At 39.8% G+C, this 21,580-nt stretch overlaps 1 protein-coding gene and 1 pseudogene across 2 annotated transcripts in view; both read right to left on the bottom strand.

Moving 5' to 3' along the window:
* Nucleotides 1-6,587: 6,587 nt before the first annotated feature.
* The window catches only part of IL1R1 (interleukin 1 receptor type 1), a 71,961-nt gene continuing 56,968 nt past the window's right edge, over nt 6,588-21,580 (bottom strand). Inside the window, 7 exon segments of the mRNA XM_035001849.1 lie at nt 6,588-9,506; nt 9,508-9,872; nt 10,628-10,795; nt 11,541-11,684; nt 14,344-14,495; nt 15,251-15,368; nt 20,592-20,657. Of these exon segments, the coding sequence (XP_034857740.1) occupies nt 9,453-9,506; nt 9,508-9,872; nt 10,628-10,795; nt 11,541-11,684; nt 14,344-14,495; nt 15,251-15,368; nt 20,592-20,657 (1,067 nt within the window). The 3' untranslated portion in view covers nt 6,588-9,452.
* Nucleotides 17,117-20,404, bottom strand: LOC118007493 (annotated as a pseudogene). Its single transcript, XR_004678427.1, has 2 exons — nt 20,309-20,404; nt 17,117-18,878 (listed from the first exon to the last, which is right to left on the bottom strand). The product of XR_004678427.1 is annotated as a small ubiquitin-related modifier 1-like (transcript).

Raw genomic sequence — 21,580 nt, 5'->3', positions numbered from 1 at the left:
GACTGAAATTATAAAAACTGACGCTACTAAGTGTTGACAAGGATGTGGGACAACAGGAGCTGTTGCCTACTCTTGGTGGGAGCACAAACTGGCATGACTACTTAGGAAAACTATTTGGTACTATTTTCTAAAGCTAAGTCAGCAAATTCACTTTGAGGGATACTCCAAATAGAAATGCATACATATGTTCACAAAAGAGACATTTGCCAGAATATTCACAGCAGTGGTATTTATAACAGTCAAAAACTGGAAATTACCTAAATGCCCATCAACAATAGAACAGGTAAAACAGGTGTGGTAGATTCACATAATGAAATACTGGAGAGCCATGAGGGGGAACTACACACAAATATAGGCAGCAACATGGATGAATCTCACAGATGAATCTCATATATATATACATATATATATACATACATATATATATGTATATGTATATATGTATGTGTATATATATAATATCAAGCAAAAGAAAATAGATTTTAAAAAAGACATCATGCTACCTGACTCCACTTACATAAATTTCAAAACCAGGAAAAATTAATCTATGCTGTTGAAAGTCAGAATGGTGGTTCCCCTAGAGGCAGGGGCTGTAAGTGTCTTGAGGGGGCACATGATGGAGATGTCCCAGTGCTGGGCATCTTCCTTTCTTGATTTAGATGCTGGCAGCATGGATATATTGTGTCTGTGAAACTTCATGGAGCTGTTCCCGTATGTTCTCTTTTCCAAATGTAGGCTATACTTCAATGAAAAAGCAAAGAAAATTTACTCGGGATGCTGTATGAAGAATTGGTTATGAGAAGCAGGGTAGCAAGAGGAGAAACATGGCTCCAGGTAGGAGGTTACCAGAGTACACCAAAGAAGAGGTGATGTGGCTAGGTCTAGGTCTATGTTGGTAGAAATGAACACATGGGGACCCATTTGGGGGTACATTTGAATGTCTCTCTGTTCTTTCTCAATTGCAGTCTATCTTCAGTCTGATTCAGAGAATCACAAAATCACAGAGTTGGAATAGAACCTACAGTTTGGCTCTCTCTTGGGTAGAGTATTAAGCACCCTCCTATACATGGGGCACCACATGGTGCAATCATCAACACTTTTAAGCCCTCACAATTTAAGGACTTTTATGTTATACACCCACACATGCACACAATCATAGCAGCATCCCCCACAGCCGCCCAGCACCAGTTGATTTGGCTCAGGCATAGCCCCCAACTAGAGACACTTGCTATACGTCACCTGGTTTAATCTCACATCTGGTGTTTGGATTTCTTCATATCCCTGCTTAGCTTAGACTGGGAGGAATTCATTCTCTCTAAGGCAGTCCATTCCAAATTGTAGGCCTACTAGCAAATCAATCCTTCTGAGTGGGAGGAGGAAATCTCATCCACTTAGGGTTATACCCTTTGGGTCGATAGAAAGAGGAACCTAGTCTTCCACATTGCCACACATCTAATGTTGCTGATGTTCCTACAACGATCCTCCTCTCTGGACCAAGTACCTGACATCACAGACTCCACCAGGCCACAAGGCCACTCAGCTGCTGGCTTGTCTCCTGGCCTCTGAAACATGGAGGACGTGGGAACTTCATCACTGCAATTCTAAATGTTAGACTTGTTTCGATATAACCTCTGCTCTGGCTGGATTTGTATGCTATTTTGCCCCCACATTGCTCATTCATTCATTCTAGAATTATTGTACACGAACATGCTAAATATTTTTTTCACTTTTGTTGCTGCTAAGCCATCTTATCTGCACCTGTGCTTACACACTTCCTTTATTGAAGTGAAGGGTCTTACATTTATCCCTAGACAATGTCATCTGTTAACAGTGGCTGGTTAAAAAGATCATGTATCTGGGAGCCGGAACATCTGGGCTATATTCTCAGCCCTCTTGCTGATTGGCTGAGAGTCTTAATGAATTTGCGGGTAAGGATCGCCCCCCAGGAACTGTCAATGCCAAGTGAAATTTTGACTTCACTGTTTAACTTACAAAGAAATATTTATCACAAAGGATACCGTTTTTGTCTATCAAGTTGATGAGGATTTAAAAATGAGTATTTTCGGTGCCACATACTTCCTGTGGGAAGGCAGAACAAATGTCTCTATGAAATTCAATTAGTGAAGAACCTGAAAAGGTCCAGTGCCCTCTGGCCCACCAATTTTAGGAATCTCTGCTAAGCAAATAATGAAGGAAGTGGACAAAGATATTTAGGCAACGTTGACTATTTCATTTTCACAACCAATGGCTAAAAACTGGAAATAGTCTAGATGTCCAAACAAAGCAGTAAAGCTAAATTATGGACCGTCCATTTGATAGGCTTAATCATCACTCATCTCATAGATCACATCTCAAATAATAGTAATGTGGGCAAATATTTTTACTAAGTTAAAAAAAGTTGGGGATTAAACTGCACATATTAAATGATCTCAGTTACTTCAGTAGGAAAATGATAAAATCTTAGTAATTAAGGGTGCCTGGTTGGCTCAGTTGGTTAAGCATCTGCCTTCAGCTCAGGTCATGATCCCAGAGTCCTGGGATCAAGTCCTGGGATCCATCCCCCCGCTCATGCTAAGTCTCTCCCTCTCTCGTACTCTCTCTCTCAAATAAATAAATAAAATCTTTGTTTAAAATGTTAGTAATTATTTTTTTAAGATTGTAATTATTTATTTGTCAGAGAGAGAACACAAGCAGGGGGAATGGCAGGCAGAGGGAGAAGCAGGCTCCCCTCTGAGGCAGGAGCCCGATGTGGGGCTCGATCCCAGGACCCTGGGATCATGACCTGAGCCAAAGGCAGGCACTTAACCAACTGAGCCACCCAGGCATCCCATTAGTAATAATTTTTAAGTTGTAATGTTATGAGTGACTTTTTTCCTAGTTGTACTTTTCAGAAATTTTTACATTCTCTCAAACCAATATTGTTTCCATAATACAAAATGTTTTTTTAAATTCATTTAAGAAAAATGGTTCTAGGGCACCTGGATGGCTCAGTTGGTTAAGCGACTGCCTTTGGCTCGGGTCATGATCCCGGGGTCCTGGGATCGAGTCCCACATCAGGCTCCCGGCTCAGCAGGAGGCCTGCTTCTCCCTCTCCCACTCCCCCTGCTTGTGTTCCTGCTCTCACTGTCTCTGTCTCTGTCAAATAAATAAATAAAATCTTAAAAAAAAAAAAAAAGAAAAATGGTTCTAATACCATCAACTTGCAGAGGGATTACTATCCCCACTGGCTAGGCCTCCCTAAATTTTTACTCCCTAATCCCCCTGCATCATCATGCCTCCCAGCCAACATTTCTCAAATGTCCTCCCAACCAAAATCTCCAATAACTCCCTAATACCATCTCTGAATGATAAAGAGCAGATATTTTAGTCAGGGATTTAAGACCTTCTACAGTAGGAGTTCATTTCCTGAAGTACCTTCTCTTCACACTCCTCTCTTTGGCCAGATTTAAGTGTTTTCTGATTCTGAAATGTTCTCAGCGTCTAGTATAATGTGAGGCACATAATTAGCACCTTTAAAACAATCCAAAAATAAACTTGAGAGCAAAAATAATTCCCCTACGTTTGGGAATTTGAGGGAGGACATGGAGTCCAATTTTAGGAAACAAGAAATCCGAAGAAGGCAGGATTACGGGATGTCCTCTAACAATGGTGTTCAAGCAGATGGCCACTGTGCACAGCCGTGAAGGCGACGAGAAGCTGGACTGTCTCAGGCTCAGCAGGACGAGTGACGTTAGAAGGCCGAGGAGAAAAAAAGGAGCCACCGCCAGGCAGCAACGACCGCAGGGCAAAAGCGGAAATGGGTTCCCTCGCGCGAGCTGTTCCGCATGCAATGCCCCGCCCACCGCGGAAGTCCCGGGAGTCTCTCTCTCTCTCTCTCTCAGGATATATTTAGTGAAAGGAAAACCAGGGAACCCTGCGGAGGGGTGTCAGTGCCGCTCGTCCCAGACCCAGGAGGGTGAACCAAGTGACACTTGGGATCACTTCCAGGTCAAAGGTTCTGAGAAAAACAAGCTTCACTGACTTTCACTCTGAGTAAATTAATGTCCCAATTCCCAGCATCCTGTGCGTCTAGATTCAGGTGCTACAGGCTCAGCTGGTCTCACAGCTACAAATCTCCGACTGCTGTGTTAATGTTGAGGTGAACACACAGGGCCTACGTGCTTTAATCAGCCAAAACCTGAGCAACATGTGTTAAGATGAACGTGTTTTTTGTTTTGAAATGTTAATACTCACTTTGGATAGTGTTCTCTGTTTCCTGTAACTCTTCCTCTCCCTAAAACTAGTATGTGCGCGCTCACACACACACACACTCATATAGGTTGTAAAATAAATGTTGGTGAACCAAAAGAAGGTCCCTCTTACCTATCTCCTTATGTACATTTTCATGTGTAATCTACTTTTCCTATTTTATGAATTTTGGCTGAAGTCGTGATCTATTTGTGTATCTTATCTTGGTGAAAAAGGAACCACTGGCCCCATTCCAAACAGAACATTGTCTTGCCACCTACTACCCTCTCTGTGGCTTTCACTCAAGCCCAACTCACCACACTCACAGATTCTAACCTCAGAGGTGAAAAGATTTGCTTCTGACAAATTAACTCGAGGAAATCTGGTTTTATAACTCTATGATACTTATATTTAAAAGTCCTTCAATTAATATCTGGGAAACCTGCTACAGTCGATCCTGGAACAATGCCGCAGTTCAAACCTGCATTGTTCCAGGGTCAAGTGTACATAAAATATAACAAACCAGATCCTGACTTGCTAAAACTGGATTAAATAAAAGCTACTATCATTTTAGAAGTTAACTCCAAGACATATGCCTTCTTCCCTGTTCAGTCGGGAGTCTGCTTTTTCCTCTCCCTCTGCCCCTCCCCCTGCTTGTCTCTCTCTCTCTCAAATAAATAAATAAATAAAATAAAATAAAATAAAATAAAAGATGACATGCCTTCCTCTCCCTCCACAACCAAAACCCCAGAATCTGAAAAAGATACATTTTGGATAAATGAATTTTGTTTGTTTTATCTGATCAAAAGGTAAAATTTTTAAAAAATATATTTTGAGATTCTCTCTCAGATTCTGGACAGAGGCTTTCCACATGTAAAAGCCTCGAAACACAGGAAGTCCTATTTCACAGATGAGAAAACAGAGGTACAAAACAACCTTTGTAAACAAAGTGCTTTGTTCTAGCTTCAAAACTGTGACAGTACAGGAATTTATAACCAGGCATTTTTTCCACCAGATAGCACCCCAACTGAGAAACATTTCCAAAGACCAAAAAGCAAAAAGCAAAGCAAAACAAAACCCTATTCTGGGCAAGTTATTTGGTAAAGAGAATAAAAATTCTCATGACAAAAAAAAAAAAAAAACCCACTTTTAAATGTTTTTTTTAAATGGTTGTTAGCATTGACATTTTTGTTTGCTAAAATATATATTAACTGGTAAAATAACCAAAATCTGGTGAAAATTTTTCTGAATTTTTCCGGTGAGAAATTGTTTTCCAGATAGCTTTCTGGATAGCTTATCCTGAAATTTTCAGGGGTTCTTGCATTTTTTTCATTTTTATTGAAAAATCCTTCAGGAACGTGTGAAATCCCTTTCTTTAGACACCAGACATCCCTTGAAATCCCCAGGGAAGCAGAGGGTCAGTGTGAATGAGCATCAGTCACCGGTCCTCGGTGACACAGGAACGCCAGGACTGACGGGAGCAGGGCTCCTGGCCTCCAAGTCACACAGATTCATCTGAGCATTTGTACTTTATTCTTCTAATTGCTTGACTTCCCACCTCCCTCGGTGTCAGCTGCAACTTCTGGTTTGCAGATGCTCTTATGCAACTCCATTCTATTTGCAGACTCTAATATGACCAAGTTTATTCATAGATTGCTACTAACCAAGCTCCCATTTCCTGAGGATCTGCTGTATGCTAGGCACGGTGCCTGTCAGAATATACCTCATCTTTCTAATCCTTACATAGCTCTACGAAGGAGATATTATACCCAGTTTATAGGTGAGGAAACTGGGGCTCAAATCATTTGTCCAAGTCTGCACACCAAGGAGAAGGCAGGATCTAGGGTGGGCCCTCAGACTCCGAGCTGACTGCCTCCCCCAGGCCTGCTCCCCGGGTGCTGCCAGAGCCACCTGCTTGTGAGAACAGCTGTGAGGTCAGAACAGAGCAGCGTGGACGGTGCGGGCCTCTCTGATCCCTGGAGTTCATGAGCATTGCGAGCTTGCATCGTGGACACCATGTTTGCGGATTTCGTTCACTTCCTGGGTCAAAGGAGAAAATCAACGGAAACCTTTTGTAAAATGTGAGAAAGTCCATACAAATGTTGCCCTTATCTTTTTCTGGACTGGTAAAGGGTGAATAATTTTTTTAAAAACCTCACATTTTAATCCATTTCAAAAGCAAGCAAACAAGTGGACTGCTGTTGAGGCTACAGATGGGATTCATGGCTCCTTGGTTGGCTAATGGCCTCTGAATTCCCCAGGCAGCACGGGGGTCCTCACCCTCTATCAGATGTGGGAGTGTGGCCCAGTGAGCCCAGGACAGGGCTGGTGCAGAAACAGATTTTCATGAGAATACTCAATACCAGGTTTTGCCAATTTTATTGGAAAATAAGTTCAGTCCATCGACCAGTGATATATGCTGTACATGGATCTGGAGTTTTACTATATAAAAATACTTGGTATCTGCTCACAATTGTACAAACAAGTTTCTAAAAACCCTTCATCATTAACCAGTAAAAATATAATTTATCAAAAACACCCCTGGAAAAAAAATGGCTCAATACCTTTTCTTCTATCACAAATACACAAAGAGGGGTAGGAGAAGGAAAATACAAATTCTGCTAAGCCCGTTTTCACAACTGGAAGCGAAAGGCTTTGTTGGCCAACTTCCCTCCAAACACTTAGGCTGACCAAAAAAAATCACCATCAGATAATGCAGTGAAATCTAATCAATGGGGAAGGCCTGAAAGGAAGAGCTTAAAAGAGGTTTTCAGGGAAAACAATAAAACAGAGGAAGTGCCCAGAGAACTAGGAGTATAGCTCCTTCCTCCAGAATCCTCCACTGGGAAATGGGAGTGACACAGTGACATGCACTTTCCTGTCGGGGCTCCTCCTGGCTCCGGGCACATCCCTTGACCCTTGTCCCTCCCGAAATTCCAGATGCAATGCCACTGGCAATTCCTGGTTTTTCTCCCCGCTCTTTACTTTCTGGCCAACTTTGCTGTGAGTCTAAGTTTCAGAATTGGCTTTCTTGGCAATACACATACAAGTGTATTTTATAGATGACAGACTAAACATCATCAGCAAGCATCTGATAGGCCTTTTGGTCATGACAGCCCCACACCCCAGCCCTGTGTGTGCTGCCAAATAAAAATAAGGCACTTAAAAACAAAAACCAAAAACAAAAAAAAAAACGGCAGTTCCAAAACAGTGCAAATACTCAACGCTGCCAGATCGGATCCAAGAGAAAGCAGGTGGAAGGAGAACAAGCAGGGCATTCAACTCTGTTTTTGTTTGGCTCTGATCACTTTGGCGGGGAGGGGTGCAATATATACTGTGTAAGTCTGTGTTCACCCATATCATTAAACATTAAAAATGTAAAAAAAAAAAAAAAATGGGGCAACTAGCACATGAACTTGGCTTTGCAGTTTTCCGGGGTTTCTGGGGTTGACTATCATCAAGTTTCAAAAAATACTTTCCTATACCAAAAAACCAACTTGCTTTCATTTTTAATTCACTAAGAAATAATTACCTTTGGGGAAGGAATATATGAAAGCAGAAATGTTTTTCAGAAAACCTAACCATAATTTTTGTAAATTCCAACACTCAAAAGTTTAGAATTTGGTTTCTTAAATGAAAGCCTTCCTAGACTCAGCCACCATCCTAGAAAACAACCATTTCTTCTCACAAAAGTGCCAGGGGTAGGACTGAAGGGGGACATTTATTGACCTGAAGTCAAGTGTTCAAGACATTACATTCGAAGGCAGCAACACTGTTGTGAGCCCTAGGTCTGAGAGGACTAAGAACATAACTTTTAAAAAATAGGTCACTTGCTTTCTCTATAAAATTAGGATGATTGCAAAACTTAAATATGATAATCTGTGGACATTTTTCAACAAGAAAGCCCTACCCAAATCTATGTCAAGTGGGCAAATTATTTGTGAAGTCACCCGGACAAGGAGAGACACACCCCCCGGCTCCCCGGCATGGAGCAGGGTTTCTGGTTCGAGGCAGAACAGCCTTCTCATAAAGTGACAGCCAACAGACTAAGTGCTATCAGACTCAGAGGAGACAGCTGGTGTCTTAGGGCAGTTTCTTGGGGAAATCTCTTAGAGAAACAGAGTTGGAGTAAACTTTGAATTTCATAAAACTCTGGTCGGCTGGAGAAAATTCAAGAAGGTATTCTGGTCAGAGGAGACAGGAAGGAGAAACAGAGATGAGGGAGCCCTAGGGGCGGGTGTGAAGTTGCACGAGGCTGACCTGAGAACTCACAGAGCAGGACAGTGAGGGGAACAGCTGTGCCGATGGACTGGGGGAATCTGGGGGCTTTAGCTCCTCAACCAGGAGAAACCCCACAGAGGTGTTTTAGTAAGAGCAGGAGGAGCTTGGAGCTGCACTTTATGATGGACAGCTAATCCGTGGGCCAGGTGTGTGACACAGAGGAAAGAGGAAGTGACTTGAAGTTGTCCTTCCAAAGAAGCCATGAGTCAAGTGGAACGCAGAAAAGGAAGGTAGAACAGAATGGTCATTCCAGGGGGTGTAAGCATGCAGAGCTGGATCAGGTCTCTGCTACTCCTGCTTTTGAAATTTCCTCTTTCCAGCAAAAAGCTAAGGTTATTTCAAAATCGTGCAATCCTGCAGGATCCCTTTTTTCACCGAAATGAGAATTTTAACGGTCTGTAACATGAAACTCGGTCTTTGGAAACGGACAGCTGGCTGCTCAATGCGTATGGAAAGTGGGAAGCAAATGTAAAATTCTCCAAGAATACTTCTACCCTCCTCTGTGAAACACCAGTCTCACTTTGCCAGCAGCACTGCCAAGGAAAGCCAGTGGGGGGCCAGGGACCGGGCAATCCCCAGACTGGGCCACAGCCCCGCCCTCGGATTGTAGACAACTTCATAAAACCGTTTATAGGTGCTAAATATTTCCTGCTTGTTCTTCCCTCTCATTCGCGGTCCCCGTGCCTGTTTTCAGCAGTGCAAACATTCAGATGGGGCATCTGTTGCCTTCTAAAAGGATTTCCAAGCCCTCAGGTGTGAATTGCTCTGACCTGCTATCGTCACCACATTTTGCTCCCTTAACAATCCGATTCCAGATGACCTCAGGGATAGCACCTGATGCTACAGGTGCATTTTATGACTGTATATTCAGTGGGGGCACAGCCCAGCCCGCAACGCCCAAAGACAGGAGTCACCCAAGGAACTCTGGGCTAAGCTTCTCCCTGCTACCCGAGAGGCACCTGCGCCTCCCTCTGCAGCGTTTTCTTAAGAGTCTGGCCCTGAGGCCAAGGACAGAAACTGGGGTTTGGATGAAGGGGGCTGCCGCTGGACTGGCATGTGGTATCTGATGTTCTTCCAGAACTTTGTCTTTGCAGACCGTGATCCCTCTCTAAAGTCCCCTGACCAGCGTATGGCCCCATGTTTCCGCTTAATGAATTTAATGGTTTCTGGCATTTTCTCATAGTCTTGGATTTTCTCCAGTTCGAGCAGGACAACTTTAATTCCATCCTGAACGAAAGCATTGTACATTGCTATCTGCTCTTCAGATGAATTCCCCAGGCAGCCCAATCCTGATGCTTCTGGGACCAAAATGATAATCAGTCTTCTGCTTTTCCTTATGTTTTCATTAGTGACCTCAACAATGTCTGAAAAACATGAAGAACAGCAAGAGTAAGTAAAATTTCAATTAATAATCATTCTCTCCCAAACCAAAACCTGACAAGGTTCTTCCCACCCCATCCCTTTTGTCTTCTAATGCTCTTTTTTCCCATCCTTTTTAAAAATATTTTATTTATTTATATGAGAGACAAAGAGAGAGAGAGAGAGCATGAGCAGGGGGAAGGGCAGAGAGAGAACAAGACTCCCTGCTGATCAGGGAGCCTGATGCAGGTCTCGACCTCAAGACCCTGAGATCATGACCTGAGCAGAAGGCAGACGCTTAACCAACTGAGCCACCCAGATGCCCCCTCTTTTTTTCTCATCTTAATTAAGATGAAAGAAGTTTCCGATTTTATAGACCAGCTCAAAACCTGACCCACAGAAGCTGAATATTTCATTTAGGACTCAGAATACTTCCAGTAGAAATTCTAAAACCCTAAACCATTTGATCTCTTCCACCCCTATTTTGCTATCTCAGTTGTAAAGTAACTATTGGATCTAACTAGTTGTGAAGTTTTTCAAAACTAAATAAAACTTAGTTAATTCTTGTGCCAGCAAAATATGAGAAAAATAAGTACTTTGCATTTAATAGATGTGAAAATCATCATCACACACCACCGAGGAGGTTCTTAAAACTGCCAAATCTGTATACCTTTGCCACAGTTCTTCTAGAAAGATGAAACATAACTTTAGCAATTATTTTTACAACAAAGACTTTTACTTTTTTCCACGACACACTTACCTTCCCCAACATAGGCATCCCTTCCATAAATGAACAGTTTATATCCACACCGTTCTTCCAAGACCTCAGGCAAGACTTTAAACACAAAAATATCTGAGTTAGAGGTGGACCCTTCCCCAAGGGTCTTTGGATATAGTATGTATGCATCATAGGTCTTTCCATCTGAATCTAGAGGGGGAAATGCAAAATATTTAGATCCAAAAAACAAAAACAAAAAAACCCCAAGAGATTTGGTAAAGTCAGTATCCCAAACATGCATTTCAGAATAAATTAATTTTTGTGTGTGAGGGTATGAATGAAGCAGCAATACCAAAAATACAATAACTTTTTAAAGTGGTTCTCTCCTACAAGTTTCTATTTATTGTGTTTTACTATGAAGGCATTCTTTTATTACTCAATGGCCACCTCAAGTGCAGAGATTCTTTACCTCTTGGTCTGGGAACTATCCTTAGCTCCCTGGTCTTATCTTCTTCCCTGGTGTCTCAGCCCTGAATTCTATCCATTCTTCCTTTTATGTATTATTGTAGTGTTAAAATTTTTTGCAAGGTTTAAACAAAAGAGAAAGTGAGAGCTTCCCTGATGCATGAAAATCGCCATTTCTTTCCTCTGAAGGCAGATCATGGGGTCATCTATGTCCTAACCAGCACTGAGCAATACAAACTGGATTTGCAAACAAATGCTCTAAATGCCTGTTTATCCCACCATTATGAACACTAAAGCAGTAACTTGGAAAACAATGCTATTCAGTCTGTTCAGTCCCCAAACTATAATTATGTATAAGAATAACTACTATGCTTGTATATGCCACTTTTCATTTTAAAATTTAAGTAAAAACCCTCTCAGTTATCTTCTACATCTCTTAACTATCCCCTTTCTCCAACAAGGAAACACTGCATAGAATACAAAATCGTACCTTTTCTGGGGAGAAAATCATAGCAAGAATCCCTGTACCAAAGCACAATGTCAACCTTGAAGATTTTGTAGATGAAAACAGAGCATGTAATTATTACTGTTAGCATGACAAATACACCAATTGTGTGCTTCTTGAAATCAGGCACTATTGTGGAGAAGAGGAAAAAAATATGTTAGAAACAAAAGAATTAAAAACTTGGGCATACCAAATTAAATATTATCATCCCAGAGAAACATTTTTCGGACGGCTCTGCAATCCTAAATCCCAGATAATATTAACCAGTTCATTATCATCACTTAATAAAACAAACTAACATACAAAGCCATCTAGAATTGATACTTTATAAAACTGAGGTGCACTGTATTAAATTTCCACCTAAATATTATAATACAGTTGACCCTTGAACAATACAGGTTTGAACTGTGTGGGTCCATTTATATGCAGTTTTTTTTACAATACAATTACTGTAAATGTATTTTCTCTTCCTTATGATTTTTTAATAACATTTTCTTTTTTCTAGCTTACTTTATTGTAAGAACACATTACGTAATACACATAACATACAAAATATGTGTTAACTGTTCATGTTATCAGTAATGCTTCTGGTCAACAGCAGGCTATCAGTAGTAAAGTTCGGCGGGGACTCAAAGTTATACTCGAGTTTTTGACTGGGAATGGGAGTGTTGCTGCTACTAATTCCCATTTTGTTTAAGGGTCCATTATATACAATAACACAGAAAAGATGCCAAAGCCCATAGGATAGAGCACTTCAGAGTAAAACAAGTCAAAGTCACTCAAAAGCCTACAGAAGTTTCTGGAGTGTAGAAGAGTCAGGGGAGGAAAGCTGAAGTTTGGGGGAAAGGAAAAAAGGGGCATAGGGATGCCATCCAGAATGTGTCACTCTTCCACATTTTCCTAGCTTCACTCCCTAATTATTCATCCAATGATTACAGAAGGGCAGAGAAGCAAGGTGAAGGAGAAGTAAGGGGGTGCGGTGTAGAGAAGAAAGAAGAAAAAAGTGCCTTCTAAATGTCAGGAGTCATGTAGGCATCCAGAAAAGAGAATCTAAAAGCTCTATTATATTTAATTTCCCAGTTTGGCTGAGTGTTGTTGGAGTGGGGGGTGGGGTGGGAGGGATGGGGTGACTGGGTGATAGACACTGGGGAGGGTATGTGCTCTGGTAAGCGCTGTGAATTGTGCAAGACTGTTGAATCTCAGATCTGTACCTCTGAAACAAATAATGCAATATATGTTAAGAAAAAAAAAAGAAGAAGAAGAAGAAGGTAGCGGGAGGGGAAGAATGAAGCGGGGGAAATCGGAGGGGTAGACGAACCATGAGAGACGATAGACTCTGAAAAACAAACTGAGGGTTCTAGAGGGGAGGGGGGTGGGAGGATGGGTTAGCCTGGTGGTGGGTATTGAGGAGGGCACATTCTGCATGGAGCACTGGGTGTTGTGCACAAACAATGAATCATGGAACACTTCATCTAAAACTAATGATGTAATGTATGGGGATTAACACAAGAATAAAAAAAAATAAAAATAAAAATAATTTCCCAGTTTGGGTCTTTGATCCATCTACAGCTGATTTGAGTATGAAATAGGAATCAAGAGATATACCATTTTCCAGACCAATATCCAATTGGCCCAATGGATAGTTCACATTGATAGTCTTAATTATGGTAGCTTCACACAAGATTGTGGTACCTGTAGTGTAAATCTTCTAGATTTGCTGTTTTTATTCAAGACCACCTTGATTATTCTTGCCCCTTAACATTTCCATATGACTTTTAGAATAAATCTACCCACAACATACCCACACAAATATATACCCACACTTGCACAAATACTGTTGAAATTTTGATTGGAACTTTTTTGAATCTATAGATTCATTTGAGGAGAACTGATATCTTTATAACACGGAGTCTTTCAATCTATGAACATTGTATATCCTTCTACCTATTTAGGTCTTCTCTAATTTATCTCAATGACATTCTTTTAGTTTGTATCACAGAAGTCTTAAACAACCTTTGCCAGATTTATTTCTAAGTATTTGATAATTTTTGATACTATTGTAAATGTAATATTTTAAATTTAATTTCTATTTGTTGTTGGTATTTATTGACGTACATAGAAATACTATATGTACATATATATGTGTTTACATGTAGAGACTAGTGATCTTGCTAAATTCATTTATTAATTCTAACAGTTTGTCTATAGGTTTTTAAATCTTCTTCCATGTACACATTCATAAATACCCTATATTTAATTCAACTACAAATAATCAAAATATTTCACAAATATTTTTAATATTGTTTGATTATATAATTGAAAAAAACCCAGTAACTTCTGACATCCTCTCTGAAAAGTGGATATTTAGGCTGTCCTATGCTGTCATTTACCTAAAAATATTCATTATATACCTATGATATGCCAGATTTAAGTCACTACTAGCTCTAGAAATAGAATGATTGGCAAGATAAGTGGTCAGCACTGTCACAGAATTTAAGTCAACAAAGAAAACTAAGTATGACAGATATTGTGACAGGGACATAGGGTTTTCTGAAAGTATATAACAGAGGCATTGTCTGTTTGGTCAGAGAGCTGGTTAAGGGCAGGCAAGAGAACAGAAAGCTTCCTAGAAGAAATAGTTCATCTGACAAGTGAAAAAAAAGAAGTTTGCCAGGTTAAGAGGAATCCAAGAGCGTTCCAGTCAGAGGGAAACAGCATTGTAAACCTCAAGGTCATAGACTCTTGAGACAGTAAACCAAAACTGCATTTCAAATATTCTGTTGTTTACCTGGATGTATTAATTGGATATATGCTGAATTTATACCGTCTGTATTCTTGGCTACACAGGTAAATGGATATAGATAAAATCTACTTTCCACTTCTGAAATATTAAGAATGGTGATGATTGTATTCCTTCTTCTATTTGAAGGATTTTCCACTCTGTTCAAAAGAGAGAGAATAAATGAAGTTGTTTAAGTAAAACTATAACTGAGACACATATACATGGTTCATCTCTTTTTTCGCTACATGAATTGCAGCAGAAATTATCACCAGCCCTATGCACAGGGATAATAATCAGGCTTTTAGCAACACTAATCTGAGATTTTATAGCCCAAAGACCACTGTGCGTCAAAGACTCAGTAGTTGAGATCAAAGTAAAATTACCAGCTTCCGAGAAGAAAAAGATGGATGTGCATTCTAGTCGCCATGGGGGCAGAGAGAAGAATACATGAAACAAGAGGAGACTGGAGCAGATGACCAAGGAGAATGCTAAGGAGTCAGGAGTTGATCCCTAGAGAGGAAACAGAAAACCACTAGAGACTTGAGAGGTGGAGTGCCCGATTCTCAGTCCCACTTAATGAGTCTTTCCTAAACTGTTTAAAAAACGGAATAACATGACAGGTAATTCAGGAAAGTTGCTTCATTGGAATGTTGTAACATGTTTATCCAAATTCAAGAGAAAGCCTTCCAAGTGGTCCAGAATTTGCACCACAATGACACGTATTTTTACCTGAAGTGTGTAAGATCTTATAAATCCTGTTTAGCTCAGCAAAACTCAATATGGGCAGCAAAGGGTCAAGGGCCAATCAACTAACTTTTGCTATCCAATTAAACCATCAAGGTTGTATAAATTTCATGACGTGAAATTTAATACCAAACTTCTCCATTGCATGAGTGGCTTTTAGCATACTTACGGTACATATTCCTCTGCCAGCACGGAGTCCTCATCCTGAATTGATGACCCGTTCCACTTCCAGTAGACATAGTCACTAATGTGGCCACTGACATTGCAGATCAGTTGTAGCTTGGATCCTGCAAAGCAATGTAGTTTTAATCATAGCAATCGACTTTTATCTGATTTATCTAGATTAATAAGTGGCCATTGAATAAAAATTTTAAATTATAGAAAAGTACAAAGAAAAAGAAAAGTTGCCCTTAAGCCCACTACTTGGAGATAACCATGATTAGTAACTTCGTGCATCTTATTCCTCATCTTCTCTGTGTACACATGCAATTTTTTTCACATGCAATTTTAAAAATGGAGTGTTATTGTCTATTATTTGTAAATATTGTATACTGGGAATTCCAGCTCACGTGATCAGCCTTCCAAAATAGTCTGTTTCATGGCTGTTTAGTATTCCATAACACACTATGACTGATGCTTTTCCAATTGCTAAACACAATTGGTTTCTAATTTTTTCACGATTAGGATTAATATTCTAACGACCATTCTTGTACATTAATATCGTATATATCCTGAAGCACTTCTTTGAATCTGGAAGTACGGATTTAAAAAGCCAGACCCCCTCCCCCAAGTGAGACTGTACGTATCTACACTTTGTCCAGCAGTGTAGATGAGTGACTTTTACCTCCCAAACCCCCAGATTTCAAATATTTTTGGTCATTGCCCAATAAGAGAAGAAAAAATTCCATTTAAATATTCATCTGCATTTCTTTTTTTTTTTTAAAGATTTTATTTATTTATTTGACAGAGAGAGACACAGCGAGAGAGGGAACACAAAGAGGGGGAGTGGGAGAGGGAGAAGCAGGCTTCCTGTGGAGCAGGGAGCCCGATGCGGGGCTCGATCCCAGGACCCTGGGATCATGACCTGAGCCGAAGGCAGACGCTTAAGGACTGAGCCACCCAGGCGCCCCTATTCATCTGCATTTCTTGAAATCATGATGAATGAACGTGTCTTTTATAAGTTTAGTATTAATTTGCCTTTAAGAACTTGTTGTTATGTTTACTGTCTATTACTTAATTGATTCTCATATAAATCTCACTGCTGCGTAGGAACTCTTTATTCATCCATGATATTAACTCTTTATCATACGTGGAAGTTTCCACGTATGATATTCCAAATACTGTTCAGAGTTCACTACTTTCCTTCTATTTTTGTTTATGGAAATTCTTTGGTGTAGATATTTTTATTTTTTACTTGGTCAAATTTCTGTTTTCTCTGTTCTCACAATTTTTTTCTAAAAGCTCTACCACCAAATCAGGAAAATATCTATATACATTTTCCTTGAGATATATAAAATGTTTTCATTGTTTTGTTGTTTTGACTGTTTGAGTTCTTTACTCTGTCTAGAATATAATTGAGTATGGTAGGAGGGAGAGATTGAACCTAAGGCTTTTATCTAAATAGCTGATGGATCATTTCAGAACTGCTTATTGAATAATAATTCCATTTTTATTAGAAAATAAATTATTTATTTGGGACTTTCTTGGTTGATCTGAATGTGTATACTGATGCCAACAGTATCTAACAGTTTTAGGGTAAATGTTAGTATCATTTAGAGCTCTTCTTCCCAATGTTATTTTAATAATCTCATCATTTTAATCTTCTGGGTGAATTTTAAGAACCACCTGCCAACTTTTGAGCCCATTCATATATTTTTTTAAAGATTTTATTTATTTGAGAGAGAGAGAATGAGAGAGAGAGAGCACATGAGAAGGGGGAGGGTCAGAGGGAGAAGCAGACTCCCTGCCGAGCAGGGAGCCCGATGCGGGACTCAATCCAGGGACTCCAGGATCATGACCTGAGCCGAAGGCAGTGGCTTAACCAACTGAGCCACCCAGGTGCCCGAGCCCATTCATATTTTTATTGGAATTCCATTAAAACTATAATTTTAAGAGTCGCTATTTTTACAATTTCCAGTTTTCCATATAAGAAAAAACATACATTTCTATTACAGTTTTCCTTATATCGGTGTTTCTCAAGATTTCTTTCATTATTGTTCCCCTTGGAGCCTTTTAAGACATTTTTATCCTAATTGCCTCCTTCCCAGTGAATTTTTAATACCACATACAGGATATTGCTTTAGATTTTTTTTTCCAATAAGAACCAATTTTCTCCCCATTGGAAACAACATCACTCCCACTCTTTGTCGATATGTAAGCTTTAAATCTCAATTTTCCTGAGATATAGGTCAGAATTTGCATTTTTTCTCCCCTATAAATCCTATATATTTTTGAAAAGATTTTGCTAAGAAATTTTATAGACATCTCTATGACATGTTGCAAATGGGATCTCTTTCCCCATTATGTTTTCTAGTTGGTTATTGCCAAACAAGTTTACCATTTTGGAATATCAATTTTATTCATTCGCTTGCTTTTACGAATATTTTGTTTATTTTAATGAAGTTGGTATAGACAATGTCCATTTAAAACCCAGATGCCTAGGCCAAAAAGTACAAATAAAATAAAAAAGAGCAGTGCTCTGTTATAGACACTTCTGCATGAATAACTTTATTAACTACCTAGGAAAATCACAAGTTTTGGGGATCTTCTGACAAGATTTTTCTTTAATCTTAAAATGATTTATCTTCAGTGAAGCCATCTTTGGAGTTAGTCCCTATTCTCACTGTCTCTATGCCACCTTGACTCCAGCCCGATATTCCTCTTCTTTGGGGCCAAACCCTCAGATTTTCAAAGCAGCTTTAAGTGAAGGAAAGGCCATTTTTCCACAGCTCGGTTCTCTGAGAAACTTCCATTTCCCACCGAAAGCCACAAGTCCAGGAAGGAAGTAACTTCCTGAAGTTGCCAGAACTTCAGGGCCAATCGGAAAGCCATTATGAACACTGCATTGGTGAGTCTTATTTACCATAAGCCTGAAGACCCACAGTCCTGGAAAAGGTGGCCCCTCAGTGTACCCGCGTAATTCGTAAAAAGGAGAGGGCAACAGGAAGGGCACTGAGGTTTCATCACCAAAACTCAGCACCAGGGAAACAAATGATAATGACTAATGGACACCAGAATTCACATCACCAGATGTCTTAAGGAGGTGAGGTGCCAGTCTTCAATTCCATCTTGAACGCCACATGACAAAAGAACTATTTTTAAAACTAAAAGAGGATTAAGGGGGAAAGAAGAAAAGATAAAAATAATATCTAAACTGTTGAATGACCCTCTGTTTGTTCCTGATAAACTTCAATCACATCTTCCTCCATTCCCAGCTCCCTAGGACTGTGATTATCAGCAATCCTCTGACCTTCGAAGAGAAACCTGAGTGAATTCACTGGAACATCCAGTCTTTGACAATATGATTCTCTGAGTTGCCGGAGATGTGTCGTCCACCATCCTCACTTCAAAGTGAATCTCACTGCACCATGTCCAGTGACTCTGAGTTTAATGTATGCTCTTTCCTTATCCCTCAAGTCCCCAGTAGAAGGTTTTGCCTCCTGGTCAAACGTAATGATGATAGCTTCACCCAGAGTCTCCTCCGCAAAGTAGTGGCCTTGGGGAGGCAGGACCTCGCCTGGGGACTTACAAATCCATCTCTTCCCCACAGCACACCACCACAGCAGAGGGGACTTCCACTACACCTAGAATATTAATTTTATATAATAATATATTAATTCTAACTTCTCCCCGGTAATTCTCTTGAGAGTTATACATACATTATATGATCTGAAAATAATAATAAAGTCCTTTTCTCCCTTACAGTAAACATGCCTTGGTTCTTTTATGTATGATTGCCTCAAGTGGGCAATTCTCGAATATGTTAAGTAATGCTGCCTTATTTGGGCATCTATGCGTGTAGAACATCTAACACTACAGTGGTTCACCATTAAGAATGTTAGTGACTATTGGTTTGAATCAATGTTATTTATTAAGTTAAGGAAGTATCTATTTTTCTAAGTCACTTTATTGGTAATTGGTATTGAAGTCACTTTATTGGTAATTGGTATTGAATCTTAGCAGATGCCTGTTTGACACCCTTCAGGATAATCATATGACAGGGTGATGTGTGCATCTGGTCGACAGGATATATTAAAATAACTATTTCCTAATATGAAGCTATTTTTTAGATTTGGAGATCAATGCCACCTGAACTTCAGAACTCTAAAATGTATACCACTAGAATATGAATTCTTAACAGAAGCTAGGGCCAACAGGGCAAAAAGTGGTTCTTGGGGAGAGGGCAAGAAAATCTTAGATATTGCAATGGTCTGTGGCCCTGACAAGTGCCATGGTACATCAACAGATATATAATAGATATGTGGCATTAAAACTAAGGAAGGGAAGAGGATTGGGGAAGGGAAATGCCTTTTTAGACTCTACAGGGGAGCATTAATGAGGAAAAAAAAAGGGTTGAGGAAAACTGCTGTAGATTCTATCGGCCTATATTTAATTTGAGTTTTCACATCTCTGCTTGTTTATATCTATGAATGTCTTTATATTACCTTCCACCATGAATAACAACTTGGCCAAGTACAGAACGCATTGGTCACAAACTTTTACCTTCTAATCTCCGTACAACTATTCACTGTCTTCATGCAGTGACTTTTACAGAAGAGAACTTTGCATGCCAGCCTGGTTTTTGATCCTCTGATACGAAAATCTGATTTTATGTTTGGACCAGTGGTTTTCAAGAGAATTTTCAGTGACGGCAGAAATGTTCTATATTTGTGCTAACATGGTAATCCCTGGTCACATCTGGCTATTAAGCCCTTGAAATATGGCTAATGTGACTGAAGAACTAATTTTTAATTGAACTAAATTAATTAATTTACTTAATTTAAATTTACATATTCATAGCTACATATGGCTAGTGGCTATTGGAGTGTATTGTATAGGTCTGGATGCTTATAGGATTATGTCTTTGTTCTCGAAATAAAAAATTTTCACTGACTTGATGGTCATTCTAGAAAAATACTTTTCCTTTTTGGTCTATTATCTTACCCTTCAGTCTAAAAGCTTAGCTCTGGTCTTAAGAATTCCATCCTGGGCCAGTCAGATAAATTACATTTCTCATTTCTAGTCCTGTTGAACTTAGCCTTTGGCTGATGTTTTCATGGGTAATAAGCATCCACAGGAAAGTGAGGGTGGACAAATCAGACATGGCTAGATTTCTGCTATGAAAGGCAGGGAATCCAAAGAAACATTTAAAGACATAATTTGTGCTATTTTCCCACTAATTATAGATCTTTTCAGTAAATGGTTTCGGTTAAGTGTAGTAAAGGTACAGTTTATCTTAATCTTGAGTTCAGAATAAAGATTTCAGCATAGCGTGATTGGAACCCACTTACCCAGACCTGCTTCCACTGTCTCATTAGCTGGACTCACAATTACAGGCCTCACGGGCTTGTATTCTTCTGAAAGACAAACATCCGCAGGGCTTCTTAGTCTCTTACAGATCAGAATCTCAACTGATGACAACAGTTAGCAAAATGTACTAAAAATACCACGTGGCAGCTGGCCAGATATTCCCCTGAGTGCCCAAAGCGTATACGGCAGGGGACAGAAGGCAAGAGGTGAAGGAAGGAGGTCAACGAGGAGGTCACAGCTAAACCACGAGGAGGTCACAGCTAAACCACGAATACCTGCTACCAAGCCTGAGCCCTGCTCACCCATCGAGTTTGGTGCTACAAACACACACATCACCAGGACACCAGACAAGTTCCTCTCTTGAAGCAAATCAGGAACAACAAGGAGCTCTGGGGACGGACTTCCGTGGAGGAAGCATTAACCGGAGAGACCATCCAGTGCTAGACCTGTTTGTCTTTAGTAATTGTAGTAATGACCCAAGAGTGGAATGCCAAGCGATTCGACAGAATTTATTTAAAAGGGCAGAAGAGTATTAAGGAGCTCCAGAAATTCATCTGAGTTTTATTTACAAGAAGATGGACTTCAAAGGTCCATCTGTGGCCAAGCCTGAGAAACTATGAATTGAAATGCCCATATTCCACCACAGTCAAAAAAAAAAAAAAAGTAGGCTCCATCAGGGCAGGATCTTGTCTCTCTTGTTCTCTAATGTACACCTAGAACAGTGCCTGGCATATAGTAGATGCTCAATTAATATTTTTGAATCTGTTTTACGAAAACAAAATATGACCCCTTCTCTGATGAAGTGTATTATTTCTATAAAGGGTATCAGGAAAGAAGACAGAGTATTTAAAACATATTTGACCTATTAAAAAAAATTCCCTAGTTCTCTCTAAAATTCTATCTGCTGGTCTGGTTGCTGTATGTAAAGAAAGACAAACCAGAACTACCCCATGGCCAGAGATAGGCTGCT

This window comes from Mirounga leonina, unplaced genomic scaffold (genome assembly GCF_011800145.1).
Source record: "Mirounga leonina isolate KUSES-001 unplaced genomic scaffold, KU_Mleo_1.0 Mir_125, whole genome shotgun sequence".
NCBI classification, from domain to species: domain Eukaryota; kingdom Metazoa; phylum Chordata; class Mammalia; order Carnivora; family Phocidae; genus Mirounga; species Mirounga leonina.
Note: the sequence above shows the minus strand (reverse complement) of the source record. Positions and strands in the feature narration are given on the sequence as shown.